Source organism: Rhipicephalus microplus, chromosome X (genome assembly GCF_043290135.1).
Source record: "Rhipicephalus microplus isolate Deutch F79 chromosome X, USDA_Rmic, whole genome shotgun sequence".
Taxonomy (NCBI): Eukaryota; Metazoa; Arthropoda; class Arachnida; order Ixodida; family Ixodidae; genus Rhipicephalus; species Rhipicephalus microplus.
In genome coordinates, this window is record NC_134710.1 from 291815776 (window position 1) to 291827660 (window position 11885).

Sequence of the window (11885 nt, forward strand, 5' to 3'; positions counted from 1 at the left end):
ATAGCAATGTGCTCGAAAAAAAAAACTAATCTCCCCTCCGCAGTGGTCTAGTGGCAAAGGTACTCGGCTGCTGACTCGCAGGTCGCGAGATAAAATCCCGGCTGCATTTTCGATGGAGGCTAAAATGCTGTAGACCCGGGTAGGTGCACGTTAAAGAACTCCAGGTGGTCGATATTTTCGGAGTTCTCCACTACGGCGTCTCTCATAATCATATGGTGGTTTCGGGACGTTAAACCTCCCATATCAATCAATCATCAAATCAAAACCTAATCACCAAACGGAGCCTAACGATTGTGCCGTTGTTTCTTTCTTTTTCGTCCTTATGTAGTTGCGCCGTCTTACAGACTAACGAGTATTTTGCATCTTTTAGCGTTCGATACAATAATTCTCTTCCGATCAACAATGGACCCTATCCAAGTACATACGCTATTCAAACAAATATAAGTTTTCATGATGAACTCGTGGAAAAGTTCAGTTCAACGTCCTGACTTGTATTTCATTCTCGCGTTTTTCTCGTTGGTGGAGACTCCTCTATTTTCTAAAAAAATGATTGGTCTGAGGTTACAGCAGCATAATGCACTAATAAAGTATTCTTTATTACAGTGTCCTCTGAAGCGCCTATACCACACGAATCATATTTATAGCGTATTTCTTCTTGTGGTGTCACCTCACTTCGATGCCTCTAATGGCGCCACTAAGACTGTTCCTCATAATCAGTGCGAAAATATTCAAGAAGATCTCAAGCGTGAAAACGGATGCTCCATTGCTCACATATGCGCCAAAAAACCGGAACTGTCACCACCCGTTCGGATATGAATGCGCCGGCACTCGGAAACGCACGAAATACGTGGGCAATGCGCAAGGCGAACACGGCATACCTATCACAAAGGGAGACAGACGGGGATGCTCCGAATCTGCTCATATAGTGTCATTCATCTAAGCAGAAGTGCCAGTATAAGCTTCGTGAACAAACTCGTAGCTTATTTAGAAATTAGATAATCTTCATAGGAACCCCACAAAAGCACTGTAAATTAGTTCTTGACGCCGCTTCCATTCACAAGAAGACGTCTCGTCATCGTTTATGCCATTATAGCAACAACAACACGGAGTCATCTTGCAACGCCGACAAAACTGCGAGCTTCATTCTTTATCGAATGGTTATCTCTGAAAAAGACGCCCGCCCTCGACAGGACGTCACCCTCACTGTCGTGTTTCTGGATGTTCGGATTGGCTGACGGGCTCAGTTTGTTATCGCGTTGAAGTCTTTTTATTTAGCATCCCTGCCTATACAGAGCGCGGTACACGGTGGGTTACATACTTTTATTTCAACGTATTTGATCGGCTCCATGTGATCACTGTCTCAAAGCGCAGTACTGTTCTGCACCAAGCTTGAGAACTTCCAAGGGCGTGTTGCAATTTGTGATATCGGACCACTGTTACTTGTTTATTGAGATCTACATTGGTATAATCATGGCGTTTTTATAGTTTTGGGTGTGATATCTTAGAGCAGAATTAATTACTGTAGCATAGATGATTTTTGCGTCAGTTTATGCAAATCAAAACAGAGCGGATGTCGTTTCTGTTTTTTTCCTCATTAAATTTACTTCCACTATAAACAGCTGAAGAAACAACATTTTGTAGCCTATACTACCGTATCTTACTGATATCTGTGAACCGCCCATTACAAGCGTCCTCTTTCTTTATTCGAATGGCGATATCACCTCGCCCAGCCAAAGTTTGTGTTCATATAGTTCACTATTGTTCTGAAATAATTTTACTATACTTGGTGCACAGCTTCAGACTGTCGAAATCGAATGAAACAGCAATGTCTTTTCATAGCCGTAAGGCCAAAAGATGCGATATGCGTTGTAAAATTATTGAAACCCTGAATGTAACATTGCCGCATTACAAGTATGTTATGCAAAAAAAGCTTATAAAATGTATTGCGAAAAGGTGTATTTTTATGCAGTAAACCAGAGCAGATGTGGCTGTTGAGCTGAAGCGTGGTTAATTAGTGATAGCTGTGGGGCGTCTTCGTTCAGCGGTAAATATAAAGAGGAAGAAGTATAACAAATTTGTTATAATGGCTGTGGTGGCTGTAGCTGTGAATTACGTAAATTATGAGGAGCAAGCACAAGAATGTCTCGCGAAGGTGTTCCTTTACACTGTTAATGTGCAGCACTCTTCACCATGTGTGTTTCACCGCACTTGCATATGGATTCCTTTCCGCTAACACATCTGAAACGCAGTGATTGCTAGATACCAATTATAAAAACAATCACTACAAAGCTTGCCTGACAACTTTTTCGATCTGTGGCTATAGTCAGGTGATGCAATTTTCCAAGAATGTACCCAATGTTTCGGACGGCGACTAGCTAGTTTAACTACTTCCGATAAGAAAATAATTCACGTCACTTCATGGCTGCCACGTTCCTCACCGAGTTCGAAGTACCAGATCATCTTGTCATGCAGGAGCTGTGTTAGTGACCGGCAGACCTTGGAAATTGTTCAAGCGCCGCATTCACTTTTTTTCGAGCACCAGACTAAAACGTTCAACGAAAGTGCAATCTTAGGGCGAGTTCATTTACTTTATTTCTAACATGTTGTGCTCAATAAGAGGACGCAACGTTTACAATGCGAAAAAAATAGTGGAAACTGATCGAGGACGGCTCGTTTATTTGATGGACACAACCTGACGAATCCAACAGACAATGAAGACAAGTAAAGCGTAGGAGACATTAATTTTAGTGCATTACTCATGGCATAAATAGTAATGAATTAATCACCATGGGGGGGGGGGGGGGGGGGACTCAACCTACTATTTGTGGTGACCTTTGAAGTACGCGTCCGGTGCCTCACGAATTCAGCTGCAATGGTGGTCGTTTCTCCTTGCACATGATTGGGCAACGTTTAAGATGGTGGCGCATTCTACACCACTTGCTGCATTCGGACCACGGTTGAATAGAAATGTAGTACGAAAGCACTGGCATATCAAATTTCACTCAGTATTGATAATGAGCCGCAAAGGACACCTGACAGCCCTGTTATTTCGTCCATCAAAACCGAGGATGTCAGTAGTAGAGGCTGTACATATGCTGAAGCTCTATTTTTGAAGATCTCTATTGCTTCAAGTATCGCTGAGTTTATCCCTCTTGTTCCGCATATACTTTCGCGTAGCCATGTTTCTCTTACGAGTGACTCACTTTCTATATCTTTGTTGACTTGCAATGCAGGGTCCTATGCCACCAGTACCACCGGAAGAACCACTAGACTCATAAGATAGCGTTCTACAGAAGCTTCTGGCGGCATCCATCAGGAGCATTCTCGGTAAGCCTGGAGAACCTAGCTGCGTTCTTAACCTTGTACTTTGTGCACCTATGGACATGTGCATCGTTCCTACAGCTATGGACATATTGTTTAATAAATAATTCTACCTCAATAGTAATCAGTGAGTGAGTGAGTGAGTGAGTGAGTGAGTGAGTGAGTAGATCTCTTTCGTATTTAATAAAGAGTGCATATTTCACACCACCAATAATATGCCGTGAAGTTGAGACAAACAGGCACTGTGACGCGAGGAATAGATTACGCCGCCATACCAGAAAGTAAAGAAGGTAATCAATTAGGTGTCTGCAACTAAGGCAACCGCACAATAATGCAGACACGTGCAGAGAGCTCAGACGTTCTGTTCTGCTTCTTTCCAAGCTACCAGCATGGCCTTTAAATATAAATACACGGAAAAAAGTTTTTAAAAGCCCCCGTACAAACACCACAATTATCAGTGAAAGCCTTCTCGTGCCCTTGTTCCTCAATACCGACACAAATACATCTTAACAAGTCCTCTGCGCCAGAGGGCTTTACAGCCACTGGGATTCTGTGTGGTGCCCTACGTCGCTCTTCTTGTATAACGATGATACCCGTACAGCGCCTGCCCTTATAATGAAGCTTACTCGCTGCGAGGTCCGGCTGAATTTGGAACTACCACACTACTTTTGCGTGGATAGATACTACTTGTCTCATAACATCACGTATACATCTTATAAGGTAGAAATCAATAGACAAAACTTCATATGAAGAAACAGATAATGAAGCCAAGTAAAACACATGGTAAGTAATTTTAGTTTTTTTTTTTTTTAGTTGAAGCTTTCTCACTACCAGATGAAGGAAAATCAAAGTGAGCAAAGAAAACAAGGTGCCGCCGGGGAGAACCGAAATCTTAAACATTGCAGGTGCGGTGCACTATCAGCTGTATCGCTGTCACTATTTCAGCGTCTGCTTTATCGAGTACATGTGTTTATGTACACGTCAATGTATGCATGTACACACGCGTAGGTACGCAGAAATTGTGGAGCTCACTCGGACTCACTCATGAAATATAATTTGCGCTTAGAGATCGCTTGGACTCCGACTCGCCAAACTTCCAGAGCCGGACTCACGCTCACAAAAATGTTTTTTCAACCGGACTCAAGCTCACCAAAATATTACTCACCCGGACTCACAGCTCCATCCGCGTCCGAGTGAATCAAATGATGAGTGAGTTCACCGTATGCATCTATGTCTATACGTTTACTAACCCAGGGGGTGTTAGTAAGCGTCACTCGTGGCTGTGCCAGTGAATGTGGCACATTCTCTTTTGCCCAATGACTTCATGCTGTGCGTGAAAATTAGGAGCAAGCAGCTGGCCAATTACATTTCTTTTCAGAAAAGCAATGTGTACATACTCGCCACGACTGATAAGACACTATCAAATGTCCGTTCCTGGAAGCATCAGAGCCTTATTCTTCTAGTTCAATCGAAAGGTGTCATCGCGTAGGTACTTATGAATTGTTTTGCAATACTTATGAATCAAGGCTGGCTTCGCCACCATATGCCTGGTGAGCGCGCAAGTGCCAAATCTTCGCGTGCGCCAGCCTCAGCCGTCAGCGAATCGACGTGTAGCGCGTTGTTTATTTTCATTCGCAGATGGCATCGCCCGACGTCGTTGCCTGGGAGTACGGCCGCCGGGACTGCGTCATTGTCCGCGGGACGTCGGTGGCAGCCGCCTGCAGCCTCGGAGAAGAAGAAGCGTGCAGCGATCCGCAGGCTCGCTCTCCCCACCCCCAGTCCCACACTGCTATTTACGGGTTCTTTTTGCTGCAAGTTTTGCTCTCATCGCAGCCCCAGCGCCTCCCGCGCGCACTCGTGCATACGCACACACACAAGTACACACACATACAAAAACGCCATTCAGGCGCTAGTTGACGCGCTATCTTCGACCGACCCCCGATGACAGCGAGGCCGAGCGCGGAGGTGTGCTCTACACCGATGACCTGCCCACCTCTCCACCTTGTTCTTTTTATCTTGTTTTGTTTTTATGTTCAGACGTTTTTTTATAAAATATTCGCGAGAGGGAAGGAGAAATGATGGGCTGAAGGCTGGTGCCAAGAAGGTCTTGTAAATTCGAAGTGGCAGCTTCCCGTGGACGCCCAGGAGTTCGCGGCTGCTTGTTCGTCTAGGCTGATGGAATCACTACAAGGCAAAGCATTTCTTGACTCTCTGACGTCGCCTTTGGAAACTTTGTTTTATTATTATCACTTCCGGACGTCAGCGCCGACGTTCTTCGAAGACGCTGTTCATAAAGATGCGGTGACCTGGCGCTGGTGCGCTACTAAAGATGCGCACGTCAAAGTAAAGCAGTGACGTTAACATGCAGAGACGTGTGCAAGAGTCCGCAGCAGTATACACCGCGTCCTCCCGCATTCTGCCACAGCATATGTCGAAGACGTGTTCGTCTTTTCCCCGACAAATCAGATGCATCGATATTGGACAGACGCGGGAAGTTCCGCCCAAACCCAAGTTCAACGTGAAGGCACGCATCAGATTGATGATTGATATGTGGGATTTAACGTCCCAAAACCACCATATGATTATGAGAGACGCCGTAGTGGAGGGCTCTGGAAATTTCGACGACCTGGGGTTTTTTAACCTGCACCCAAATCTGAGCACACGGGCCTACGACATTTCCGCCTGCATCGGAAATGCACCCGCCGCAGCCAGGATTCGAACCCGCGACCTTCGGGTCAGCAGCCGAGTACCTTAGCCACTAGACCACCCCGGTGGGGCGCAAGTGAGATGTAAATGCATGTAGTAGCAAGGCGTGGGAAGGTACGGCAAGGATCTCCAATTTGCGCAGCTGGAACTGCCCATGAGGCACCGCTTAGCAAGACACCTGTCGCGCCTTTTTCTTGGCCAGCGAGCGTGGCGACGTCCCTCTGTTATGCCCATATGTGGTACTGATCAGCCCATCATTACGTAGTGATGCACACTGGCTCTCCCTCCCTCTCTGATGTCTATCATTGTAAATGTCATCACCTCACCGGCACCACGTGACTCGTCTGCTACCGCTGTAGAGTAGAAGCAAGGAGAGGTAGCTAAAAGTGTACATTTATTTCTCGCTATTTCTCCTTCCGCCCTCTTTCCTTTTTTCGTTTGTAACGAGTATAAGTCGAGGTCCTGTCGTTATCGCTGTTCTTTCACAACAGCGGCCTACTTAGTGTTTTTTTGTCAGTTGTACAAGTGACGTCTCCCAACGGCGAGCAGGTCTTTCATTTAAAAAGTACATGGCAGTATATCAAAAGCGTGCGTGGCTCTTTGCGCGAACAAATGCTTTCTTTTAAAATTTTCGGCCAGCAGAGGCGGGAGAACCACCAAGTTTCTTTGGAAACCGGGTTGGTCTCTCAGGTATGCCGGCAGATTAATGTCGCATTCTCTCAAGCGAAAAAAAAAGGAGAAAGAAATAAATAAAACAGAAGCGGAATTAAAGAAAAGGATTGAGGTAAAAGCGTGCAGTAGACCTTACCTGACCGAAGGCGGTCATGTGCGAGTCACTTGCTCACAATTGTGAGAAAATACCCGAAAACTTTTTGGGCAGCCTTTTCGGTAAGCCACTGCAAAAAGGGCGAGGCTAGTATCTTAAGTAATTAAACACACGGAAACAGGCTCATGTCGCAAAAAATACAGGCCATGATAACCTTGGCGGACCCCACAATTTAAAGGTCACGTTTGAGATCCGCAATATGCTCATTTTCACAGTTTAAAAGTAGAAAAGAGAGAGAGAGAAAAGAAGGCAATGACGACAAAGACTTGTGGAAGGATCCGTGGCGTTGCTGCTGCTGCTGCATCATAACGGTACTCGCTCTTTAATGTGTGTCCATGCGCAGTCAAACGAAACAGTGAACACACAGCGCGAACATCTGAGCGGTGAAAGTCAGTCGTCATGCGTCGTGGGCGTGTATGGAAACGAGAAGGTGCGCAATACTTACTTTTCTCTGCTCGCAGAAAGAATGCGACGGCGGGCGTCCAGACGTTGTCACTATGTATCGACTTGATGTTTGTATGCGTCAATGACGCGTGTACCAGCGACAAAGCGCCGAGAGGGACCGTGTTTACTCTCCCCACCTCCTTCCTCACGAAGTCACCCAATCTGAACGGCTGAAGCGGTGCCATTCCGGTGAATCTATTTCAGAAAAGCCATGTTTGCACTAAAGGAGACGTTCGAAACAAACTAACGGGACTTCTGCGGTGGAGGTGACTTGCAAATAGAGAAGGCGCAAGAACAGTCTTGCCGCTGGCATTAAAGCGGTGACGTGCTCGGCGTGGCCACATCGGAAGGGCTCAGTTCGTGGTCGTACGACAAGTTTATCTGACCGACTGGTGTCCTGGTGACAAATCAACTTTAAGACGAATTGGGTCTTCGACCAATATTCGCCGATATCTAACGAAGTGTGAGAGCTTTAGCAGCTCGTCAGGAAATTTCTGTATCGCTTCTCTCACCTAGAACACTCGTCTCCACATTGCGGAAGAGAAAGGGCACTCGGGCTGCGCACGTGCTGCCCACCAGCTTGCCTGTTTTTTTCATATTTCATATTTTTCAATGCTTCATTTGACCTCGCATAGGTGGCTGACCCTCCAGAAGTTTCTATTCAGACCTCTCAAGTGTGTCACAATACTACCGAAAAACAGCGCCGCACGCGACAGGAACCGGCGTCATACAGTTCTCTGGAGCAGAAGTGCCTTCTCACGCCGTGATGGTGTAGGACAAAACTTCTATCGGCGAGGCGCTCGTGTGCAGCTGCGAGGTACCGCGGTCCCCTCTCAAGGGCGCACTCCGTTCCAACTCAGTACCCCCGGTTGAGCGATGAAAAGAGACCTCGAAATGAATCTCACAGAAACCCTGCTGCGTCAAAAGAAGCGAAATTAAACGAAAGTTGAGGTGTGGCCCTATATTCTGATGCGAGCTCTAACTGTATGTGAAGGGACGCCATGGATCAACGACTATCGAGAAAAGGTGATCACTAACTGCCGAAGAAAGAATCGTGTCTGGTTTTTGTTGATGAAAATTAAACTGTGAAAACATTTTATGCAAGTGTGCAGAAATTATTTGAACGAAAATAAGCGAAAAAAAACACTTCAAACGACATTGTCACGGCGTCACAATTGTCACGCAACGGGGAGATTCCGCCTTAGGCTGTTCTATTCTATTCTTAACGCCTCTCTTAATTGAGCATTAATTATGCCACACTTTCGCATCAATGACGCCTAAAATTGCATGGTATTTTCAACAATGCAGTATACATGTTTCACTCATCCAAGTTGCGCATTCGTTCCCACTGAAGCGAGAATCGCGAAAGTGTAAGTTTGTTAGTACACATGTGGTATGCATACACAAAACCAAGCACGGTGCATTCGCGCTGTTTACTCCAGTGGCCGCGGGCGCCTTTCCTTGCTCAAGTTCGCGTAAGCACTTCTGCACGTTCGGAACGTGTGCGTTGGAACTTAGGAAAGTGGCAGCCGCAACTGCCGCCGCCAAACAAGAACTCACTGTAGCATACATCCAACGGTTGGTTCCTTCGCGTGCAGTGCATTTGCATGAGCACGATGTGTTCGATGTACTTTGGCACCACTCACGCCGTTTAGCATCAGGTGACTCTGTAGTCTGTCCTTGTGCTGTTTGGTCCCACTCTCTCTCCTTTACTAGTGTTCACTAAGTGTGTTCGTGTAAACTCAGGAGGCAAAGTTGGAAGCTAAGTTATTGTTTGACGTCACATTCGTATTCATAGTGTGAAATAAAATAATTTTTACTCTTTACGTGTTTATCTCTGTGCCGTCCAAGCCGGACTGCTCGCACACCTGAAAAATAACGCGTCCATGCAGCACACACTTTTATGAGATTTTGGGGTTACTTTTCCCATCACATTGCACTATTTCTTGCGTCGTACGCATATGGATTACTTACACCAGTAGTCGTATTCGAGCATAAAGCTTGATCAAAATATGCCTAGAAAATCAGCACTAGAGGCTTTGTCAATTGTTTTCAAGGGACTAAAATGACCAATCGTAACCCGGAAAACACCGCCCGACATGTCTCTGTCAGAATCTGCATTGCAGATGAAGTCGCTTGCAGAAAAAATGTAAGGGTGCTCCAGTAGTGTCGTTCATGTGGTGATGGCACCCAATCACATCTAAATTGATCGATGGCCCTCGGTATCTCACAAGGCTATCGCGGCCTTGAAGTCCGCTCGTCGAAACGCCGGCTGCAGCAACCAACTTCTGTTTTCGAATTTCTATCTCCAAGCAATGAAGAACAGAATTATTCCAGATGCGCTCACCGTCCACTAACAAGAGCGATTGCAGCACCGCGTCTCAGCGTGTGCCCTTTTTATTACTTAGTTATACGCATAAAAATAAAGAAAAATAGTATATATACTGTAACACTAAGTATGATCTGGCTCGACATACCGCTTTTATATATATACTTCCACTTTAAGTTATAACTTCTACCTAAATATTTTGGCGATGTTATGATATTTTATCATCTTTTTATTTCCAAAGTCTCAAGGCACATGATGGGTGGTTGTCAGTCTCTCTCTGCTAAATGTATAATTTCGGAAAATCATTATTATCCCACCTTGTTGTATTGGTAGTCACGAATTTTCGTATATACTGCCGCACTCGGTGACGGAATGCGGTTACCTTTCACGCTCATCTTCGTAAACAAAGCAAATGAGACCTTGAAAACTGAGACATGCGCGTATATAGTACAGAATAGCTCTGACTTCTGGTGCAGTGCATGTGTGAGAGAGAATAAAATCACGGTAAACAAATTTCGACGAAATGGCTTGACCGAGAAGCGAATCTCAGTCCTGCTACTTCACGACGAAGCAAAGAAAGCCTAGGTAAGTGAATATAACTGATAATGGGGAAATATTAAAAGCGAAAACATGTGTTACTCGAACTTAAAATAGAATAAGGAGCTTTTACGGCCCAGAGCCATTATATGATACGAGGCAGAACCTATGGCGTCCAAACCGGATTTTGGCCACTTGCATGTGGTCAACATCCGGTTTGCCATACAAACGCCATCCGGACGTTAATTCAAGAGCACGCTGGAGTTCTTCAAAGCGCGCATTTCAAGTTAAACATACGGAAACGTGTTTTTTTTCCTTTTTTTGCTATTTCGTCCACATTGAAATGTGGTCACCACAGCTGGTGCCTCCGAACTTGGGGTACGCAAATATTCAGATCTTTCGAATAACAAATCAACAGCGTTCGTTTGACTTCGTACTCATTGATTGATTTGTGGGGTTTAACGTCCCAAAACCACCATATGATTATGAGAGACGCCGTAGTGGAGGGCTCCGGAAATTTAGACCACCTGGGGTTCTTTAACGTGCACCCAAATCTGAGCACACGGGCCTCGACATTTCCGCCTCCATCGGAAATGCAGCCGCCGCAGCCGGGATTTGAACCAGCGACCTGCGGGTCAGCAGCCGAGTACCTTAGCCACTAGACCACCGCGGCGGGGCCTTTTGACTTCGTACTCGAATCGAATGTTGCAGATTAGAAGTACCGAATATTTTTCGACTACCCTTCGAATAACAAGCACTGATAGAATCCCGAAAGAAGCAAAACGTAGGGACATAGAGTGGTGACATTTCTTGTTGGGATCATTGGATCACCAAGATGGATACTATCGACGCTAGTCTGATCACAAAATGAAGGCGTTTTTGCTTAAAACTCAGTTGTCGACGAAGTGACAGAGTCATCGCTTTTTTATCTTTATAATGACATTCATGATTACGTTGACTCATGAATAGGGAGTTTTAGAAAAGCGCACCGCGAGTCGTTGCGGTGCGGTCGCTGCTACTGCGCATGCGTCGTAACGCGAGTCGGCGTTCGCGTTCCTGGACCGCACGCGAAAAATCTCAAAGTGCGTGCGGTGATGGTGGCCCGCATGTGGCCCGCAAGCGCTGCTTTCGAGGCTACGGTGTCGCTGCGATCGTGCGTTGCGGATCGCAGCAGGGCAAACGCTATTCTAAAGTTCATATGGCGCCCACTACGCCCGCAGCGCTTGCAAACGGTATTCTAAAATTCCCTAATATTGTCTAACAACTATATTTTAGTTTAATTTATTCTGTTGACAAAGTCCCAGCTTGAATACTTTAGCCGCTGCTCTATTTTAAACCGCAGTTACAAAATGTTTGTAAGGTTCTAGTTACTGCTGTATACGAGCTTGCCTATTTTCACAAGGGCCATAGGCGTACGCAGGGCTTCTAGGGAGGCGGGAGGTGGAGGTTTGTCGTAATACCCCTTACTCTATTATGTCAATATATGAGGCTGGTTAGCGCCCCCCCCCCTCTTAGCTGACCAGTGAGGGTGGCTACCCCCAGCCTTCCCCCATGCGCATGTCTAGAAGTGTGGTGATTTTTATTAATTAAGAGTAGTCGTATTGTTTTTTAATTAAAGCATTGAATACTTGTTTCTAATAATATGTTGTGTAGTTTTCTGGTGGTTTTGAAAATGGTTACATTATCATTCTAGGATGACTTTGAAAATGCTTGCCTAATATT

The 11885-nt window shown here is 45.6% G+C and overlaps 1 protein-coding gene across 7 annotated transcripts in view; it reads left to right on the forward strand.

Moving 5' to 3' along the window:
• The window catches only part of LOC119162170 (uncharacterized), a 515775-nt gene extending 506652 nt beyond the window's left edge, over positions 1-9123 (forward strand). For all 7 annotated transcript variants that reach the window (XM_075879320.1, XM_075879321.1, XM_075879322.1 and 4 more), the window contains 2 exons: positions 3234-3327; positions 4960-9123. In XM_075879320.1, coding sequence (XP_075735435.1) covers positions 3234-3278 — 45 coding nt within the window. In that variant the 3' untranslated portion in view covers positions 3279-3327; positions 4960-9123. The remainder of the gene's footprint in view (positions 1-3233; positions 3328-4959) is intronic.
• The last annotated feature ends 2762 nt before the right edge of the window (positions 9124-11885 follow it).